The sequence below is a fragment of the Osmerus mordax genome, chromosome 6 (assembly GCF_038355195.1).
Source record: "Osmerus mordax isolate fOsmMor3 chromosome 6, fOsmMor3.pri, whole genome shotgun sequence".
Lineage (NCBI taxonomy): Eukaryota > Metazoa > Chordata > Actinopteri > Osmeriformes > Osmeridae > Osmerus > Osmerus mordax.
The window spans coordinates 8226552-8249051 of record NC_090055.1 but is presented as its reverse complement, the minus strand read 5'-3'; the positions used below and the strand labels follow the sequence as shown (position 1 = coordinate 8249051).

The window sequence follows — 22500 nt, the reverse complement described above, 5'->3', positions numbered from 1 at the left end:
CGTGGCACACCCCCCAGGTGCCAGACGGGCACCCTATCAACTGCTAGGTGGCGACGTGGCGCTGCATGCGACAGTCATTCAGGACGAGTCGCAATTACATTTGGGTTCTAAAGGCCAGTTTGTGGAGAAAGGAAGCGTGTTCATTAGTAACATTAACGTACTCCCGGTAAAAGGATAGGCTGGTGAATTATTCACAGGGCCTAATGAATGTTGCAGGGCGAGATGGGGACCGATTCTGATTGCCAAATTATGAAGTCAGCCCAGTGTTTAGTTTCCAAGGAGACATCTGATTGACATGTGTCATACAAAATGCATGCAGGCGACGCAGCAATGACATCTGCTCAGCTCAGTCCAGTTGGTTTTTCTGGATGGATCTGGAATATTCTGGGCTTGATTGAGCTCTGGGCTGGGCTGGACTGGTCTGTGTTGGTTAAGTGTGGTCTGGTTTGACTGGGGCTTGGCTGGGGTGGGCCGAGCTTGGCTAGACTGGCCTGTGCTGGGTTATAAATGTAGACCTAGGCCATGTGTAGGACTGCAGATAATGAATATGTCATTGGCTCCATTTATACATCTCAAGCCACTTACCTTCTTAACAGTAGGTACTGTAGCCAGTTCATTTGTGGACAGGACATGTATATGTGTTTTTTTTTCCACAAATGGGGGGTACAGAGGTTTTGTTGCCCCGTATTAGCTTACTGCTGGCCTTGAAACAGACACACAGGTGCAAATGATTCTTTAAACGCTGAAGGAACCTGAGAAAGTGGAATTAAGTGATGCTCTTAAACTTGCAAAGCAAACTGGATACCTCTCCTGTTCAGGGAGTCAGGAGGGGCGCGCTGTCTGGAGGAGTGCTGTGAAGACTGGGGAGAGGTAGAGGCCATGGGGGAGGCCAGGGAGGAGGGAGAGACTCTGGGGGAAACAGGGGCGGAGGTTGGTGGGGAGGCCGGGGAGAGGCAGAAGCTGTGGAAAGGCCAGCGAGAAGGTAGAGGCTGCAGGAGAAGTTGGGGAGGAGGTAGAGGCTGTGGAGGAGGCTGGTAAGGGAGTAGATTCTGACGAGGTCAGGGTTTCTGAAGCATAGACATGCTCGGTTCACTCAGAACGACTACCAGTTCATGTCAAGCTGGGAAATCCATAAACCCATAGGGACGAAGCTGCCGTTGAATGAGGGTGTTCAACCAGTTGGAACAAGCTGTCTTTGAGCTACAGCTATCAGAACAGAGAAGAGGTGTGTGACCTCAGGTTACGATGGTGTGGATGACCAAGATGACTGTGCAGTTGATGACAGATCTGACTGAAAATCAATTACCGAAAATAAGTTTGACCTGTTTAAAGCACTTAGCTTGAATATATTATTTGACTAGGCAAGACTTTATTTGGGTGAGGTGAACAAATCCATTCTTATTCAAATGTTCAAGCTTTTCAGTGTTTTTAAATCTCTAAACCAGCACCCTTTATGATCTCTAAAAGAGACCAGTGTCTTATCTATCCATTGTAACCCCTATCAAACATATTGAAATTGGAATGTTCCTAAAAGTTGCACTTCCTGCCCCTACAGGAAGTTACATCAGCAGTTTGAGTCGTACAAGGACCAGGTGAAGAAGATGGGTGACGAGGCCAAGGACCCTCAGGAGCTGAAGAGCGAAGCCCCCACCTGCGGGATCTGCCACAAAACCAAGTTCGCTGACGGCTGTGGTCACCTCTGCTCGTATTGCCAAACGAAATTCTGCGCGCGGTGTGGAGGTCGGGTGGCTCTGCGCTCCAATAAGGTAAGGCCTTGCCTGTCTAGACTGTCTGGGCCAGTAGGCACACAAGCACACACTGACCCTCCCACTCAAGCACACACAGTAACCCCCCCCCCCCTCCAGGTTTATATTTAAGACCCTCAGTCGAGTTTCTACTCTCATGACTCCCTCAAACGAACTGACTTCTCTCCCTCTTTCTCTGCTTAAATTCCAAGGTTATGAAACATAAAACATTTGCGAGACATTGGAATCTGGGCACTGAGCCATTTCTGTAACTCCCAGCACAAAGTCCCTCTGAAAAAAATCTATGTCCACACTGATATATCAGATACAAGTCTATTCAACAGGAAATCACCTTTCATTATGTCATATGTATTATGTATTCTAATTGCCCATTGAAGGAGACAGAGTAGGACGTGTTTGAGTTTTACTTGCGGTTAATATGTTAAACCACTGGAGGGTGGTATTTCCCCTCTGTACTGCCAGCTGCTAGCGATATATATGTCAAGGTTGTGATGCTGTGTGGTCTAGCCTTCGATAACTAACCTTCTAGAACTCCTTCCTCAGTCTGCTGCTCATTCTAGAATGCATTCTAGAACCACCCACTGTTAACGCAGCCAGAGAAAAGTTACTGGAATGTGTTGTTTTGCTCCTACTAACGTCACTCACGGTCTGTCTCTCTCCCTGTCTCTTCTCCTCTCGCTCCCTGATGCGTTCCCCCTGTCCTGGGATGTCGTCAGGAGGACAAAGTGGTTAGCAAATCCTTTTACAACTTCTGCGTATCCTGGGAAACGTGTCTGGATACAAGGATTGTCAATGAAATGCTTTACACCAATATACACATACAGAGCCATTGTTAGAAACCCTGACAGACTAGGTGTGGGTAGGCAGCTACATATAGATGTATTTAAAAAGAAACAACCAGTAGTGGAAGTTGTCTATTCATTGTTTTCATTGCCTTGATGTGGCTTGGTTCACCATTGCTGGTCAATTGCTCAAAACTCCATATGAAATGCACTGTTTGGATGATTCTTTGTGTGTTTGATCTATATCATATTCATGCACCCGTAGCAGACTGTATTTGCTATCGTACTGTACAGGAGCCAGGACTGCAGGGCAGCCGGTGATGAGTAGAGAAGAGAGGGGGGGAGAGGGGTAAAGAGAGAGAGAGATACAGAGAGGGAGAAAGAGAGGGGTCAAGAGAGAGAGAGAGAGAGAGAGAGGGATGGAAGATCAGTTTCCTTGTCCTGCAGATGGTGTTGAGTTATAGAGATGGCAGACGGCCGGCAGCGGGTCGCAGTGGCGATGGCAGATCTGACCTGGGGTGTACCAAGCAAGGCCTGGCACGGCCTGGCATGGGCATCAAACATTTGGCAAGGGTTTGTTTTATTTTGGGTGCCCCCCTGAAGATGATCCTCAGAATTATCTATTAGGTTTTAATATTTAATCATGAATGAATGAACACATGAGTGGTAACTCTGCTGATGGTTTAATCCACTGGAGGTGGGGAAGAGGGTGTGCGGGGGGGGGGGGGGGGATCAAGGGAGATAGATGGAGACAGAGGAGAGGGTGGCAGGGTGCAAAGGGACAGGTTTAGAGGGAATAGAGTATAGAGAGAAGGAAGACGAGGAGACATGAAATGGATGATATGACTCAATCCTGGCCCTGACCCTAGCCCTGACCCTGGCCATGGCCCTAGCCTTGGCCTTCATCCTGGCTCAGCCCTGGTCCTCCAGGCTGTGTCTGGTTGCAAGGCTGTGGGTTTAGGTCAAGGCCTAGTTCCATGCCTAGATCCCAGAGGGGGCAGGGTGACCGTCTTTCCTTTCAGCCCGGACACAGTGACATATGATGGGGGTGGAGGTGGGTGGGAGGGGGGGTGTATAGTAGTGGGGGCACTGGTCCACTCACCCCTGACACTGAGGTTACAGCCTTGACCATCTCTATTTCATTCAGTTCTGAGTGGCTAGACAAGCATCCAGCTGACAACATATTCAAAACAGAGCATGTTTGCCCTTCCTTGTGTCAGTGGCTGGGTGACAGGTATCCCAGCCTCCCTGCCTGTGACTGAAACCACTCCATATCAGCCTTCACCTTACGGGAACTCTGCGGTGTAGTCATCGGGGTTTGAGTGACCGCCGGGTGGTTTAACCACGAGCTGGCGCTTCAGCCTCCACGATGTCTGGGCCTCGGGTGTCACCCCGATCGCCATGACACTGGTGCTCCGCTCGGACGCGTCTGTCCCTAAGTGCTGCGACGCATTTCGGAGAGGCAGGACTGGGTCTACCGAGAGCTTGTGCGTCAGTGTAGCGCCGCTCGCGGTGGCGAAATCTCTTCTTTTTCCACTCGTCTCCTCTTTCGTCCGTCCCCTCACGGCGCCAGCGGTGGCGAGAGAGATCTTGTTCTGTGCAACGGCATTAATATTTACCGGTCTCAGTGTCTGATTGGCTAGCTGAGCTGTTGGATGCTGGAACGCGATAGGCCAGAGACAGACTGAGAGTTGTTGTGTTTTCAGTGGACAGAAAACCCTCCTGTTTAGTTGACACATTTACCTTAGGGCTACTCTCTGAGTTTAAAGGTGAACATGACATACTGGCATAGAGAGTTGATGTCTTGGGAACCCTCTGTCCATGGAGAGATGTGCACCTTTAAGCTCTTTAAGCACTTCACCCTACTTGCCTAGGGAATGTCCCTGTACTTACTGTAAGTCGCTCTGGATAAGAGCGTCTGCTAAAGGACTAAATGTAAATGTAAATGTAATGCTGAAGTAGGCTAGGCCTCGTACTCCAGTGTGATGATGGCGCATCCCGAAATTGTTCTTTTTTCCCCCTTCTCTCTCGCTGGGTTGCCTGAGCAGCGTCACTGCCGTGTCAAGGCACACGCGGGGTTCTGTGAGCACACTTGCGCCGTGCGGCACCATGGGGGACGCGCTGAATTTATAATCAGCTCGAGGCTCCGGTATCTCCAACAGCGGCAGACTCACGCCTGCATCTATTAATGATGAAGTAACACAGAGGTGGTAAAAACATGATTGCGCTTGTGGTCGCCGCTCACTCAGTCACATCTGTTCGCTAAGATGTTGACACTGTGTGGGAATTGTGTCATACCTGAAGAGGCTACTGCTTTTCCCTCAAAATTCCCCGGCTTTTTCAGGAGAATAGTGTAATAACGTGCAACGGAGGAGCTGGGTTTCAGATGTGGTTTTGACCGGATTTCTCTCTCTGCAGCTGCTGAAGAACAGTATATGGCGCTCAGGGTTGGACGAAAGCCGACCTTTTCTTTCTTTTTTTCATCTCACAGCGTGGAAAAAATAAATAATTATTAACGTGCGTCGCCGTAACCTTCACGGCGTTTTCTCGGGGACGAGTTGCCTGTTCTTGGAGTTGGAGCTGTCCGCGGTGCTGAAGGTCGGTCGGAGTTCCACGGTTTACCGATTCCGAAGCACGCGCATTGAGACGTTCTCTCGGTATATTACGGATTATAGACTCCCGTTTCCCTGCACAGACACGATGACGTCTCTCGCTGTCGGAACCATGGGTAAGATGCGAATGGTGGTATAAGTGTATGTCTGTCAGTCAGCAAGTGGCTTTATTTGCCAGCAGTAGGCTAATGTGCATGTAGGCTTTTCCGAAATCTGAGAAATCATAGCAATCATGCAATATATTTTTTTAATTAATAACTCTAAAGAACTATTCCAGTTCTAACACCGGAAACAAGAATTATTATGTAAATAAAGTTATTATTTCTAACCATTCATAACCTTTTATTAGATTGTGCAACCTATTTCTGAAAAAATTGAATTCAAAGAGCTGTGCCTACGTTGCACATCAAATGGTACCAAAAATAGATTTTGGCTTTGTCAATAATCTGACCGTGGAGTATGTTCGGGCTTCGGGGTGGTCTAAGACATCTGCCGTCCCTGCTTGAATCCCTTCCTTCATCTCTCTAAGCCGTTCTCTCCTGCGTGTCTCTCTGAACTTCCGTAAAAATAAAAATAAACTGGACATAAATATGCATCAAGTCTATTATTATTACCGCCGCGGCACACTAAAATTAGAAGCTCATTAAAATGTAATGCTCCACGTGCAGGCTGTGTTAGAGCATGTGAGTGCTGGTTCTCCTTTACCCGTGCTCATTTACACATTAATTTAGATCTCAGTGTCTGCTTCTCTCCAACAGAACAAGAATAAAGAGCATGTTTCAGAGATATTTCATCATAAAACCTACGTTTGTTGAGCAGTCTAGAGGGCTACACTTTTTTGTTTTAAGGAAAAAACAATGTGCTGGGGTGTACCCGATTTGAGCGCAGGTAGCGTTTATCAAACAGGCTATTGTTGCTGTGTAGACATTCGCTGTTGAAGACCAACGGCCAAAATCTTAACTTCGATTTTTTTAGCTCTGAATTCCTTGAAAAGCTTAAAAGTACAGACTTTTCCTAGTTTGTTTAGTGCTTGGACTCACCCCGGGTCTCAGCACCCCCCTACCTCCACCACACACAATCTCTCTTTCTCTCTCTCTCTCTCTCTCTCTCTCTCTCTCTCTCTCTCTCTATCTCTCTCTCTCTCTCTCTCTCTCTCTCTCTCTCTCTCTCTCTCTCTCTCTCTCTCTCTCTCTCTCTCTCACACACACACACACACACACACACACACACACTCACACACACACACACACGTCTCAGTGAGACTTTGTCTGCTCCGTGGTTTGGTGCAATAGAGCTGTTCTCTCCCTCAACACCTGCGGTCAGAGGGAACACAGCCCGAACAATGAGTTTTTAATGAGTAGATCATTTCAGGTGAGAGAGAAGAAACCAGACATGTGACACCTTCCCCTAACAACTCTTCAACATTACAGCAGCATGAATAGGCAACTTTTCCAGAGGACCTTCTCCCTGTAAGCGTTTGCTGTGTTTAGCATTGTGACCCCTTGTAATGGGATGGCCCTGGTCCAGACTATTGTTACACAACGGTCCTCGGTGTTCTCACTGTTCGGCCACAACATGAAGGATACTGTAACTGAAACCAGACTAGTCCTCCTTTCTGCCCCCCCCCCCCCCCCCCCCCCCCCCCCCCTTCAAGTGCGGTGGTTTTGTGGTGCTGAAAGGCGCCGTCGTTGCAGGGTTGTGCTTACAGCACCGGGTTTAGCTCATTGCTTTGTGGTGATGAAACGCCGTACTGCTGCATCTTATTTTGGTGAAGTCATGTTGTCATGTTTCTGTGTGGCCACTAGAGGGCCCCCCTACCGAGTCTGGTGTGCCAGGCTACTGATGGACCTACCACTGTGAAGGTGTCTGAAAATAACTGCCCTTCTACGCCCAGGCATAACAGAAGTCGAACCCCAAACTAATCTTCTAATGCTTAGAATATGGATGTAGGGAAGTGAACATCACAGTGTGGGTTAAGTGAGGGGAGTGGTTACATATTACTGTGATATGATCAGGGACACATTAGGATTGAGAGAATGTGATAGCTGGATATGATGTTTCAACGAAGGGAAGTTACATTCAATGTCGTGAAAGGTCTTTCAAACTGCATGAACGTACAATGACCGTCACGTCAGACGCGATTGCTTGTCCACATACAGCCTCTTATTATGGGATGTGTGGTGTTGATTCGATTGTCCTGAGATGGGGAAAACAAATTTGTTGTGAGAAAGATTCAGACTATGTATGAATGCCGCGTCAGTCTGAAGGAAAATAATAGATAGGAAATGATGTATTGATCCGGACTGCTCAGTGTTTCCTTCCCCAACACAATTTATCAGTAGGCCCCTCAGAGCAGAGTCACTCAGAACAGAGCACGGGAGACCTACTGTAATGGGCCTACTGATATCCCCTCCTCTCCTCTCTCCCGAGACTATGGCTAGAGCTCTAGTTTATTTATTTTTTTAAAGTCTATTTTTGGATACAGGTTCAGTGACTATGAAATGTGCCAACACAGTGAGAAATGGCCCTGCCTGGGGGGTGGGGGGGGGGTCACCCCCCGCCGCACCTCCCCCCCCGCCCCCCTCCCCACCCCAACACTTGCCTGCACTCAGCCGTGAAGAGTTAAGCTGAAGGGAAATATGTGTGTGTGTTTGTGTGTGGGGTGGTGGTGGTTGGGGGTGGGGTGGACGGGAGTCTAGCTGCACCGGCCGATAAAACGAATCACGATAAAACACAGAAACCACACCGAAGGATGATGTACACAATATTAGTTTTACTAGAGCCTGCCTTTGATCTCAGCCACAACATCTCAGCCATCACTCAGTCCACCCTCGGTTATCAGTGGCACCAACCACCCCAACCCACCTCCCGGGCCCCCGGGCCCCCAGCTCCCCCCCCCCCCACCCCCAGGTTATCAGTGTGTGCGAGGGTGATGTGGGAGCCAGGTTCGCACGCTACAAGCTCGTCCTGCTCAGCATTTGTTCCAGGCCGCGCGTGCCCCCCCCCCCCCCCCCCCCCCCCCGCCCGCCTGTTCGAGCATGCTAATGTGCCGTTAGGTACACGCCCAGGAGATGAAAGAGTCCTCGTGTGCAGTCCGACGCTCGCGACGCTGTTAATTATTATCGCCGGGATTGGATGAGGGCACCGCCACTCACTCTCTGTTAATTGCGCTTGTGATGGAGGGTAAATAAGTAGGCCAGGCCCGTGGACGAGGCCGGCTGCAGTGAGCTGGGCTGTGTGAGGGAGCGCGGGGAGGGGGGGGGGGGGGAGAAAGATAATGCAGCAGGGGAGAGAAGATGGGGGTGAGAGATCACAGTTCTGGAGAGAGCAGGGGGTGACTGAGAGAGTTAGAGAGTTAGAGAGCGAGAGAACACAAGAGTCAGCTACAGAGGAAGACGGAGGGAGAGTACAGCTAAAGAAGGGAGATACAGAGAGAGGGTTGGAGAGAGAGAGAGACATAGAGTGGATGTTGAGTGAGAGAGGAGGTGAAGACCTTGGGTTAACTGCTAGAGTTAGGGTAGGAGTCTGTAGGGGAGCTTGTCATCAGCGTGACTCTCTGGGGCAGACAGAAGTCCAACTCTTGTGTGTGTGTGACAACTACTAATCCAGCCAGCCAGAGACACAAACACAAACAATGAGAAAACCAGTCAGCAAACCAGCTACTGGAACAGTCAGTAAGGCAGACAGAGAGCCCTGAGCCAGCCAGTAGCAGCTCTGTGTGCAATGTGCCCACCCACGAGTAATTACAGTAATGTCCTGACTCAGCACTGTGCCTGTTCAGCTGCAGCAAGCCTTCCTACTGGACATCACAGCTGCCAATCACTGGTTGCCTGCTCCCTCAGACACATAGTCTGTGTGTAGAATTATATAGTGTAGTACAGTAGTAGTCGTAGTATCTATTGTGTACTATACTGTAGAATCTGTCTATCTGTCTGTCTGTCTGTCTGTCTGTCTGTCTGTCTATCTATCTGTCTATCTGTCTATCTGTCTATCTGTCTATCTGTCTATCTGTGTATCTGTGTATCTGTGTATCTGTCTATCTATCTGTCTGTCTGTCTGTCTGTCTGTCTGTCTGTCTGTCTGTCTGTCTGTCTGTCTGTCTGTCTGTCTGTCTGTCTGTCTGTCTGTCTGTCTGTCTGTCTATCTATCTATCTATCTATCTATCTATCTATCTATCTAGCTATCTAACTAGCATTGAAGATAGAACCAGCTGTGGAAAGCTATCTCAGTAAGACAGAGCTGGGGTACTATATGTGGAGGGGAGAGTGGAGGGGAGGAGGGGTGATCAGGACTCCTGTCGACCCTGGGATTTATGAGGCTAATGTGCTGCTGTGCTGCTGGGCTGCAGAGAGGGGATAGGGAGGAAAGAGAACAGTGCTCGAAGCCTCTATTTCTCTCTCTCTTTCTCTGCTCTCCCTCCCTTTACTTCCCTCTTTTCCCCTTTATCTCTCTCTCCCTCTGTCCCTCTATCCCCCTCACGTTCCCTTTTTCTCCATCCCAATCTCCTTTTCTCCCCCTCCTTCTCTCTCCTTCTCTCTTTCTTCTTTTCAGTCTTCTCTCCCTCTCTCCTATATCTGCAGAACACAGGGACTGCAGAACAGCCTTTGTGTTTTCAGTACACACAACGACACGCTCACAGTGTACACAACTACACGCTCACAGTGTACACAACTACACACTCACAGTGTACACAACTACACACTCACAGTGTACACAACTACACACTCACAAGGCTGAGATAGACTCTAATGGAGCTCTCTCCAAGACGAGCCTCATCTGTTTGGTACTGAGGGTTACAAATATGTACCGGATAGAACAGTATACTGATTGCCAATGATATGTACTGAACCTCCTAACTCACATTATAAACTCACAGACCACTAAGAACCTCGAGACAACTTCCAGAGTACATCGTAGTTCCATAGAATAGAATCTACCAGAATAAATCAAGAAGGCCGCTGTATGTGTATGGAAGACACCCATCTTTCACCTCATCTACAGTACCAGTCAAAAGTTTGGACACATTTTCAATTGCATTTTCCCATTCAATTGAATGGGAAAATGTGTCCAAACTGTATATAACCCCCAATAAAATGTCAATATATCCAGCAGGTTCAAGTATCCGATCCTCCATGATACTTAGCCATGAACATCCCATTCAAATCCATCACAGTCTCACAGGTGGAAGGTCAGGGGTTCGATCCCCACCTGTGACAACAGTTCATGCCGCACCGCACCACGTCACCCCATCTCCACCCTGACACCCGCCCGCCGTCCTCCCGCCCCCTTAAACCCCCTCTCTCTTCCTCCCCAGGTTATGTGGGTATGCAACTTGTGCCGAAAACAACAAGAAATCCTCACCAAGTCGGGGGCGTGGTTCTACGGTGCCGGGGACCCGCGGGGCGTGTTTGAGGGGCCCCAGGGCCGGCGGCACGAAGAGGCCCCCCAGGAGAAGAAGGCCAAACTGCAGGATCCGTCCCTGTACCAGGGGCCCTCAGGGGACAGGTCAGGAAGGCACCCGGGGCTCCCCAGACAACACTCCCTGAACAACGGGGCCGGGGACAGGCACGGAGACTCACTCTTAGACAGGTAGGACCACCGCGGAGGCCTGCACTGTGTGTGTGAGAGGGGTGTGTGTGTGTAGGAGGAGGAAGATGGAGCAAAGGAGTGAAAGTGTGTGTGTGAAGGGGGGGGGGGTTGTGTGTGTGCTTATGTGTGTGTGTTTGTGCGTGTTTGTGTGTTCCCTCACAGATTGTTACAAAAAGAAGTCACCTGCTTTTCATATTTTCCCAATTGATTCAAGAAAGATTGTATGAGTGGGAACTTGCAAAAGTATGAAATACATGAGCCGTTTTCCAATCACATCCTATAGTCATAGATTTCACTGAATTGCTTGCATCAGGAAAACTGCAGGTTAAAAGTAGAAAACCTGTGTACCAAGCTGTTTTACATGGTTGTTCCGAATAAGGAACACTGGGATCATTCAGCGAGGGGGTGGGGGGTTGGTGAGGTAGGGAGGGGGTTGGTGAGGAAGAGAGGGGGTGGGGGGTTGGTGAGGTAGGGAGGGGGTTGGTGAGGAAGAGAGGGGGTGGGGGGTTGGTGAGGAATGGAGGGGGGTTGGTGAGGTAGGGAGGGGGGTTGGTTGGTGAGGTAGGGTGGGGGGTTGGTGAAGTAGGGAGGGGGGTTGGTGAGGTAGGGAGGGGGGTTGGTGAGGTAGGGAGGGGGAGGGGGGTTGGTGAGGTAGGGTGGGGTTGGGGGTTGGTGAGGTAGGGGGGTTGGTGAGGTAGGGAGGGGGAGGGGGGTTGGTGAGGTAGGGAGGGGGAGGGGGGTTGGTGAGGTAGGGAGGGGGAGGGGGGTTGGTGAGGTAGGGAGGGAGGGGGAGGGGGTTGGTGAGGTAAGGAGGGGGGTTGGTTGGTGAGGTAGGGAGGGGACGGGGGTTGTAAGGGATTCAGATGAGACATAAAAGCAGAGGCTCACAGCAAACCAGTGGAGAACCAGCATAAAGGAGCTGGAGCATGGAGCCCACGAGGCCTATAAAAGAGACAGAAGCATGGCTACCTGGTGCCAGCTCAGCGTTTTACACACATGCACACACACAGAGACGCACTCACATGCACACAAAGATGCACACACACAAATCCACACCTTCCCACACAGAACCATACTTGCACTTTGTTACAGTACCCCCTCCCTCCCTCCCACACTGAGTGACTTGGGGCTTTGATCTCCCCCCTAAGACAGACAGAGCCAGAGGGATTCCCTTGCTGTTGAACTGGTGAATACTCCGTCTCCCTCTTTGAAGCACAAGCTACATACCAGAGCTCTGCAACTCATCACAGAAAAAGGTCACACACCTTAGGCTCCGTGTTGGAATGCATCACGGCATCTGCATGTTTCAGTTTGGTATAGATTCCATTAGAAAGAGTCTGCAGTTTATTTCAGTCCTGTATTTGCACAGCAGAATACAGACAGACTAGAACTGCATCAGTTATATCTAGGTGCAGTATTCATTTCGTGTTATTCCAGCGATGGTAACTGTCGTACAAAATCCATGTCTGGCAGCCCTGCGTGTGTGTTAGGAACAGACGGTTGGTGGATCAGTGAGATGATGCTGCCGATCACCGTGGTGATGTACCTGCGATGGCGGTTGGACGCTGCTGCCTTCTGGTCCTGAATCATCTCCGTACTGCTGCTGTGGAGCTCTGCAGTAACGTTTAAATCCACACGGTGTCTCCTTCCCCCTCTGGTTCTCTCTCTGTCGCTCGCTCGCTCTTTCCCACTCCACCCTCCCATCTCCCTCTCCCCACTGCAAGACTGTGTCGAGCTAGTGCTGCAGACCCGAGTGTGGGATTCCAGCGTGCCTGTGCTTCTATGATTCCCCGAGACCTGGACTGGTCCAGTGTGTCTGTGGTTCCTCCAGTCTCAGTGACCCTGGGGGTCAGTCCTGGGGAGAGACTGTCATACAAACAGATGTCCTCTCTGCCTCAGATCATACTTCCTGTGGGGAAGAGGTGGATTGTGGGCCGTGGATTGTGTCATCCGGTGCAGAGGGCCCAGTGTGATGCCTGGCTTCTGTGTCCCATGACACATAGTCTCACACCGGTGTATCTGTTCACGCACAAACAAGCATATCCACAGTCAGGTGTAATATATGCACACACTGACACACACACTCACACATAGATACACTGTAGGAGGTGTGTGAGCTTCACATTGCTTAATGCCACCCTCTAGTCTGTTCCTCAGCTGACCTTGTGAAGGTATATCTGATGGCCTGACTCCTCTACTAGTCCAGCCCCGGGACCAACTGGCTCATGGTTTAGTAGGAGAACTGAATGAAGCCTGTTGCTCTGTCTCCCTCTGTTAGCTTTGCCTGTCCACCTGAAGGTGTTAGCTTGATTAGCTCTCTCCGCCTGTGTGGGCTATCTTAGCCTCATTATGTATATGTACTACGTAGTCTAGCTTCTCCACCTATGAGCTAACAGGGTCTCACTGACTAGCAGCCTCTCTGTGAGCTAGTTAAGTTGCTCTGCCTCTGAGCTATAGCCTAGCTTCTCTGACAGGACCTAGCCTAGCTTTTCGGACTATGGACTAGCCTAGTCTCTGTACTGGCTGATTTAATGGCTGAGAGGCAGACTGGCAGCAGTGAATGATTCTGGCGTTGGCAGCAGGCTGCTCAGCGGTGACACAACAGGAAAAAGGCTGAAAAGGTTCAGGGGGGATATTGCCAACGGCGTGTGGCTGGGAGCCCGAAAATAGACCACCAACTGCATAAGTACCAAAAAACACTTTCATTAATCTCAAAGAATGTTTAAATTAACTATATAATCTATTCCACTGAAGGAGAGGGTGGGGGTTTGGGATGGTGTCTGACAGTCTATTTAGAAGGAGAAATAACTCAGGAAGGGGGCTCATTTATCTTGGTCTCCAGTTTGTTATTTGAATGAGAACACGATACACAGAGACAGCTGCATTGTGGGGAGAAGCTGGTGAAACAACAATAATTATGGTGGGATTAGAATATCATTACTCAGTGGTGTCTTTCAAGGTACTCTGAAACCTCTCTGCCCAGCCCAGTCCAGTCCAGTTAAATCCAGTCCAGGCCGACCCACCCATAGGCATTCCACCAAGTTCCAAGATCAATGGTCATCTGACCATTACTCCACATACAAAAGAGTAAAACAATATAAATTGGGTGTGCTCAAGGAATGCTGGTGTAGACTATATGAACTGCAGCTTGTTGTCAATCCGTAATCTTGGACAGCCCAGCTATTGTGCTCAATTGGCCGTTTCTTAGTGCAGCTCTCTCTCTCTTTCGGTCAAGTTTGACTTGGTCTTCAAGTGATTGGTGAGTAAAGCCTGTATAGTGCCCATTCTAATTAATTCCAGCGGAGGTTGGTGTCCCTTTCACCCAAAGACAGACGCTCTTAGAGTTGATATGGCCTGTCTTCCACCTGGCCGTTACATATGGTTTAAACACCGACAAAAGCGTCTCCGCGCCCCAGTGCATTGTATCTGCGCGCATGGATGTGGAGGGTATGAGAAAGAGAGAAACAGAAAGACAGCGAGAGAAAGAGAGAGAAACAGAAAAAGAGAGAGAGACAGAGGAGGGGGATATGGCAAAGCGTGTGCGCAAGTGAATGCGTATGTGTGTGCGTGTCTGTGTGTGCATGAGTGTGCGTGCGTGTGTATGTGTGTGTGCTCTAATAAGCAAAGAGAAATATGAGTTGGATATGAGGCAGCCTCCCCCGGTGCACCGGTAAGGGATGCTTACCGAGGATGCTTCTCTGCTTTCTTACCTCCGCCAAGAAGAGACCTATCCACACTGAGCGGAAAAGGCGCCTTATTAGCTCCACCGTTCAGTCGGTTGTAAGTTAGGAGCATTATGACTGAAGGACCCGTTATCGATTGCATCTCATCAAAGGACACTTTTTACCAAGATCACGAGAAACATGGAACTTGATGGGCGTCTTTTCGTTTAATGCGCCCCTGGAGAAAGAGGGGCGTCCGGAGCGAGTGCGGGGGACGTATTGTGTATGAAAGACAAGGCCATACTAAGGAAAAAGAAACGAAGAAAGGGGGAAAATGCAGTTTGAGACATTGCGTCAATTTTGTAGCTCGGTTTTATCTCATTTTAACGGGGCTTTCTCTCCGCCTCAGAACATTTTGCAGACGGAGCTGTTTGAGCAGGCGTTGAGCAATATCGGGTGAGTGATCCCTTTGCAAGAACGTCGGATTTATTGAGGGCTTCCCCGTTGGTATGTCTAAGGAGGATTTGAGGAGAGGGGGTTTCGTATATCGATCAGTAGCAGCTAGTAGGCTACTGGCTGGCGAGATGCTGCAGATCATATTCCTGCATCTGGCATCGCAGCAATATGTTGGACTGAGCCGTAGCACTCGTTTCCGCTGTGTTTGGGCGTGAAATGATACAGTTAGATGGATTCCGATAATGTTGAGGTGTGATTGCGTGGGTGTCGCCACGATGTCCCACTACGGCATGTGTGTGCTGCTCTCGAGCTTCTTGCGCGGATATCATGACAGGCTCGGCATTTCGAAAATACAGCTCGAAACATTTGCTACCCCTCTGCATAGCAGGGTAGCTACCAATACGCCTTGGAAGGGTATTTTGATTTGCCCACCCTGAACCAAAGCAATAGGATATATATATATTTTTTACATTTTGATTAAATTCCTTTGCTGAGGCAAGCATATTTTGTATTTTCATTTCGAGAATTTCATTATGGATATTCAACAACATCTGTAAACAGTCGCATTCTGCATTCCATATAATTAGCAAGCTTCAGGAGTTACTGCTACACTGTACATGTGTGTACAAGCGTGTGTGAGTGTGTGCTGCCGTGTAGGCTGTGTGTGTATGTTAGAGAAAGAGAGAGATAGAGATGTGTGTGTGTGTGTGTTTTCTGTGTACGCTGTGTATGTTTTTGGAAGTTGTATGTCTGTTGGCTGCAGCGGTGAACATTCTGATTAGTCTGCTAAACGCCCAACTCCCAACAGACCTGCTCCCCTGTCGCCTGGCCCAGTATGCTGGCCCGGGGAGGGATCCTGCCTGAATGTACAGAGAGTTTCAACATCATCCTTCCACTGCAAAGAAAATGGATGAAACACATGCGTTTTGCAAAGAGAGTCCGACAGCATACAATGGCTGTCTCAAGGGACTAGGGGTCCTTTTCTCCTCGCCTTCAGAAATAATTTACAGCATTTACCTCCTCTCCTCCTTCCTCTCCTCTCCTCCCCTCCTCTCCTTTCCTCTCTTCTTTTTTCTTCTCTTCTCTTCTCTTCTCTTCTCCTCTCCTCCTTTCTCTCCTTTCCTCTCTTCTCTTCTCCTCCTCTCTTCTCCTCTCATCTCCTCCTCTCCTCTTCTATCCTCTCCTCCTTCCTCTCCTCTCCTCCTTCCTTTTCTCTTCTCTCCTCCTCTCCTCTCCTCTCCTCTCCTCTCCTCTCCTCTCTTCTCCTCTCTGTGAGACCATGTGGCCAGACAGAACACCCAAGAACATGCTGGACTGGACCTTCTCTTAGTGATAGACTTATCAATGAGATGGACTTTGCCTCTTTATGCTGTTGTGTGCTACACACAAATACCAACACAAAATGAGTTTGTGTGGGAGTTGTTTTGTGTGTGTAGTACACACACAGCGTGAAGTACACAATAGTATAAAGAGACAAGAGTCCTGTATCTTTTGGGGATGGTAGTTGCTGACATCCTACTAATAACGAATAGGTCTGTTGCATATTAAAGGCTGCGAGTGTAGCTGTCTTGTGTAGTGGCATTCATGTTGGTCCTACTGGGTCCAAGCTCCACACAGGCCCAGCCAGACCAGACTGGCCTGCTAACTGCCACCATCAGTTCGATCTGGCTCTGTGTATGTAAGAGTGTGAATGTGTTTTGTGTGATTTTGTGAAAGTGTGTGTGAATGTGTGTGTTGCTGTGCGTGAGTGTGGGGGGAGAGTCTGTGCATGTGTGTCCGTGTGTTTGTGGGGAGTGAGTGTGAATGTGTGTGTGTGGGGAGAGTGTGTGTGTGTGTGTGTACACTGTCTCTACTCTCTGCACGGCTCTCTAATGGGTTGTGCTGTAACATCCAGCTCCATGTATTATGTATGCATGTCCTAATGGTGTCCAAGGTCTGTTCTTAGAAGTCCAGCTTGTACACCCCTCACACACACACACACACACACACACACACACACACACACACACACACACACACACACACACACACACACACACACACACACACACACGCATATACTGTACATGCATACGCACTCACACAAACACACACACAGTCACACACACACACTTCACCCAGCCTCCGTATTCGTTTCTTCCCTCACAGCGCACAGTACACTAGTACAATAGTACAATCATACACAGTACAATATGAAGCCTTCTAGTCATTTTACCATGGCGACACTCCAACCATAGGACTGACATGGAGATAGCAGTGTGTGGCCCCCATAGAGTTCGGCCCTGGAGCCATCTAGCATAGGTTACGTGCCTCGCACAAGGGTAGATCGGCAGTGGTTGCCAGCTCACAGCCCTTAGTGCCGTCTCAGTTCCAGGAAAGCCCACTGACTGTGACATTGATGTGTCAGTGGGACTGTTGGCCTGGATGCTACGTATTGAATTTAGGTCCGGTTGATCCACTGCTAGGATCTGTCAGTCTGTAGAAACACAAATTGTCCGATTTTAAGAATCCAGTCTGTTTAGTTCAGATACTAGAATGATGTATATTACACATAGTGTATATTAGCCCTCCTGTCCCTACTCCCCTTTTCTCCTCGTTTCCTCCTCTCTCCCTCCTCTCTTCCTCCTTCCACTCTTCTCCCTCATTCTTCCCTCCTTTCTCCCTCCTTTTCTCCTGCCCCCTCTTCCTTCCTCTCTCTCTCTCTCTCTCTCTCTCTCTCTCTCTCTCTCTCTCTCTCTCTCTCTCTCTCTCTCTCTCTCTCTCTCTCTCTCTCTCCACCCTCCCTCCACTCTCCCTCCTCCCTCCTCTCCACCTACTCATTCCCTCTTCTCTCTCTCCATTAAGTCATGCTCTCAGTCACTTGTGGGTCAGAATCCTAATCCGTTGTTACTTCCTGATGGAACACCCCCGTCCTCCGGCTCCTCTCGCTCCCTCCCCTCCTGCCTCCTTCGTTCCATCTCTCCAGCGATGAGGTTGCCACGGTGATATTGTTTGATCAATAGCGAGGGTGATGTGTCCCCCAGTCGGTTAATCCTGCTAGCCTAGCCTGGGGGGACGGAGGGCGGGAGGGATGGAGGGAGGGATGTCCTCTTCAGAGTGATGCCAGCCTACTGTAGGTGTGAGAGAGAGCTGGGAGTTGAGGATGTGAGCAGAGCAGAGAAGAAAAGAGGAGAAAAGAGGAGAGGAAAGGAAATAGGGAGGGAAGAGAACAGGAGAAAGGAGAAATAGCGAGAGGAAGGGATTTCAAGGAGGCGAACAGGAGAGGAGAAGTTAAGAAAAAAGACAAGGGAAGTGAGGAAGAGGGGAGGAGTGGAGGGAAGAGAGGAGGAGAGGAGGGAAGAGAGGAGGAGAGGAGGGAAGGGGAGCGGAGAGGAGAGGAGACGAGAGGGACCAGACATATTAGAAGTGTGTTTAGGAGGAGTCAGGTTCGTATCCTGCATCTTGTGCCGGCCCCTCTGAAGTCTGCAGTGACTGAGAACAGAGGAGGAAGAGGAGGAGGAAGAGGAGTGAGATGAAGAGGCGAAGGAAGAAGAAGCTGGAACACCCGGGTCTGTGTCACCATGGTGACGGTGACTGCTGTGTCAGCCTGGGTGTTGGTAGCACTCCCCTGCTGCTAGTAAGCCATGCCTTTATTGGTTTAGCTCTGACTCAGGAAAAGTAAGCCAGTCTGTTATTGGTTTAGCCCTGACTCAAGGAGAGTAAGCCAGCCTGTTATTGGTTTACTCCAGACTCAGAGGTAAATGCAGGCGAAGAGGATGCCTTTTTTTATTGCCTTGGCGCACCGGAGGGGTTATGCCTACATGCACGTGTTGAGGGAAGGGGAGAGAGGGATGCAGCATCAAGCAGTTTTCTGACCCCCAGTATTGTAATTATTCCAATGTAGATTCTAATATTAGTCTATGTTAGTCTCTAATAAGATGTCATGCATTCTGACTTCCAGTGTTCTAATGTCCTGTTTTTTTCAGGCATAATGCTTCCTGTACATGATGAAAGTGCTCCCCAGACTAGCACACATAAATCAAGGGCACCCTATGTTCAGCAGTTGTTCAATTTGAGTCAAGCATACCCCGTGCACAGGAATGGTTCAATCGGAATAAAGCTCAGCCCTATGTACAGTACTGGCTATCAAGGGGACCCAATGTATAGAACTGGTTGGATCTGGTTAACAGTGTTTCACCCAACTCTGACTGTAGAATGACAGTATATGTGACGCCCAGTCCAGGGAAGGACCTACAGGAACATTTGTTCATGCCCTGATGTGCTGGGGAGTGATGGAGGAGGGCAGAGGGAGGACAGCGAGGGGTTGAGTGTTGAACAGGTCCCTGGATAATAGAGCTGGATGGTTCAACTGGGACATCTGGACCCCTTTCATGCTCACAGAGCGAGACTGATTCGCTGAAAGGTGTGTAGGTCTGTGTGTGTGTGTGGGAGTGTGTGTGTGTGTGTGTCATTAATGGCCAGGACATTAAAAGACCCCCCAAGTCACACTGCTTTTGAGTCTTTCTGTTCATTTCTAGTCCATCTCCTCACAGCCCCAGGTAACAAACTTCCCTCTCTCTTCCTCTCTCTCACGATCGCGCCGTATACAGGTCTACACACACATACCCATATATCACATTTATGCAAGCCCTCTCTCTGTCTCTTCCTCTCTGACCCACTGTCGGGGAAAGAGGAAGGCTGAGTGGCATACAGCTGAGTGTGTGAGTGTGACTTCATATGTGTGTGCGTGTATGTGTGCGTGTGTAAAAGAATGTGTGTACGTGTTCCCAAATTTGAGGCCCATACCAGTTTTTTTGGTATTTCTTTTTTTGAAAAGCTTCTCCTTCTGCTGCGAAGCAGATGTCTGATGTCGTGCTAAATTTTGTTCCAACAGCAGCCCAGTAGAAACAGCCTCAACTAGCCGCTCTGCTGCTCTCTACTGTACGCTCTCATCTCAAGCTGTTTGTGAGTCATGTACAGTCTTTATGTACATTACATGTGGTCAGCTTGAATCCTCTTCCCTCCTGAACATACATTCTGGGTTATTTCCCAGCTGTTTATCTTTCTGCTGATGCGTATTCTGACTGTAGCGAATTATGTAAGATGCCTGAAGGCCTCAGGTGTGGCCTTTTATTTGAGACATATGCAACCTGCTCAGCCTCGGCCCCGGCCCCAGCCCCGGCCCCAGCCCCGGCCCCGGCCCCAGCCCCGGCCCCGGCCCCAGCCCCGGCCCCAGCCCCAGCCCCAACCTCTCTCTCTCTCTCTCTCTCTCTCTCTCTCTCTCTCTCTCTCTCTCAATTCAATTCAATTCAATTGGCTTTATTAGCATTAAGAAACAAATGTTCATATTGCCAAAGTAACGGTGGAGCCACAGAAACAGTATTCATATCATTACTATGGACATTGGTATACTATTACAACTATTACTATAACAACCAAACATGGCCTCTCTCTCTCTCTCTCTCTCTCTCTGTCTCTCTCTCTCTCTCTCTCTCTCTCTCTCTCTCTCTCTCTCTCTCTCTCTCTCTCATGTCACATGTCGAGGGGAGCTGCATCTTCTCACAAGATGCCCTGTGTATATTGTAGTCTGGAAAATTCAAACACAGCTTCAGTTAGTGCAGTACGTTCAGAGGTATTTGGTGTCCCTCTCTCTCTTCCCCCCCTCCCCCCCCCACCACTCTCTCTCTCTCTCTTTCTCTCTCTCCCCCACCATACCTAGACCCTCCTCACCAGCAGAGTGATTGACTGGACGGAGGGGCGGGGCATAGGCCCCCACTTGTCCTCCTCTGACTGGAATACTTCTGCTGGTTTTATAATTGATGAGTGTTAAAAATAGAACCTACGGTAGTAATCTTCAAGCGCTCTCCGCGCTCAAGGCAATATGCCATGTTTACCGATGTGGAACAAAACTACATTTAAATTGAAAAGCAGCGATGAAATAGGCCCTCTTCATGTTTCTCTCCTCTGGGCTTCTTTTTCTGTCATTGTTGCGCAATTTCTCCACGTACCAGTTGTGAAATTGGTTGCATCATCAAAGAGACGTTGCTGTGGTCAGACAAGTGTTCCTGAAGGATCGTTTCCATTCCATGAAATGAACTGTGTAGCGCCTTGTAAGGACTTCCTGTTCCTCAGGTGTTCTTGACTGGCCAGAGCTGTTTTACGGTCCGATTGAATTTGGGTGAATAATGAAATTGTGACATTGTTTCAATCGCGCACAGAGCATTGCATCATCATGGTACTGTATTATAGAGAGGTGACAGGCACTATGGATCGTTGTCTCTAGTGAGTCTCTACTCTGCATAGCAGATGTCCTGTCAACAAACGGGGACTCGGTGCTGTGAAACCACCACCTTCCTGACCTTTGACCCTGCGTCACATCCGTCCTACTGAACTGGGACTGAAGGGATGTCATCACCTTCCAGCTGGTCCCAATGTTCGGTATGACCTCCTGTCAGTCTGGTAATATCTACTATCATTTATTCAGGTATTTCACACTGTGCATTAGCCCTTGTGGTGTTATAGAGGGCTGGCGTGGTGTGACTGTGTGACGTGTGTGTGTGTGTGTGTGGGGGGGGGGGTGACTGTCTGTTACCTGTGGCTTGCAACAAAGTAAGCTGCCAGTGGTTTGTGTCTGGTGTTTGGCCGATCACATGACTTGACAGAAATCTCCCAAGCTATCGATTCGTCGTCTGTGCCAGAGTAAGAACACGCAGGATCAGTTTGGATGTTTGGGTGTCAGTGCTGCAGGAGCCAGGAACGACAGGCAGGGAGGTGTGTGTGTGTGTGTGTGTGTGTGTGTATGAGGCCTCTCCTTGAACTTCTGGGCTTGCTGTAGAAGCTCATCATCACTATGTCTCAATGATGATTAGAAATTGAATAAGGACATGCTCTTTCCCCTGAAAGGGACCCCCTACCCCAACACAGCACACCGCATATGCACACGCAAACACACACATTCAAGCACATGCACACACACACGCTCACAGTCTTGTGTTTGGACATAGCGAAGGGGGCGGGGGGGGGGCAGTGAAGTTGGCAGTTTGCCTGGTGTTGAGGAGCTGCAGTCTCGTCTGGGGACATTTATAGACTGGGGGGGGGGGGGGGGGGGGAGGGTGGGGGGGTAGGGTAGAGAGAGAGGGGGGTAGGGAAGAGGGGTGGGGGGCACGGGAGAGAGGATGGGGAGCAGGGGAGTGAAAATGGGCCGCAGGGGCGAGGAGGATGGGGAGCAGGGGAGAGAAGGTGTGGGGGTTCACACACGTACGTTCGAGATTCAGTTATATCCTTTATACAGGAGCCTCAGCCTCAGCCATTGCATCTATCCAGCCTCAGCCTCAGCCTCTACCCCAGCCTAAGCCCTAGCATCAGCCTCTGTCCTAGCCCCAGTGTTATTTTGGGGCAGTGGTTTATTTCAGCATCCAGTGAGTCAGCCCTGCTTCTTCATTCCCTCCTTCCTCCCTTCCAATGTTCTTTCCTTCCTTCCTTTCTTCCTTCTCTGCTTCCTTCCTATGCAGCTAGACAGCACGGCTCCCTCTCCCTTTCTAATGCTGCCTGCTTGCTGGGATGAAAAATGCATACTTAGCAGAACCAGGAAGAAACAGCAGTGTGTTGGTGTGAGTGTGTTTGAATGTTGCGTGTGTACTTGAGTGGTGAGTGT

At 49.5% G+C, this 22500-nt stretch overlaps 1 protein-coding gene across 1 annotated transcript in view; it reads left to right on the top strand.

Annotated features, from left to right (window-relative positions):
- rims2a (regulating synaptic membrane exocytosis 2a) overlaps positions 1-22500 on the top strand; it is a 92278-nt gene that overhangs the window by 12040 nt on the left and 57738 nt on the right. Inside the window, exons 4-7 of the mRNA XM_067237414.1 lie at positions 1556-1766; positions 2483-2494; positions 10475-10749; positions 12581-12597. Coding sequence (XP_067093515.1) covers positions 1556-1766; positions 2483-2494; positions 10475-10749; positions 12581-12597 — 515 coding nt within the window. The remainder of the gene's footprint in view (positions 1-1555; positions 1767-2482; positions 2495-10474; positions 10750-12580; positions 12598-22500) is intronic.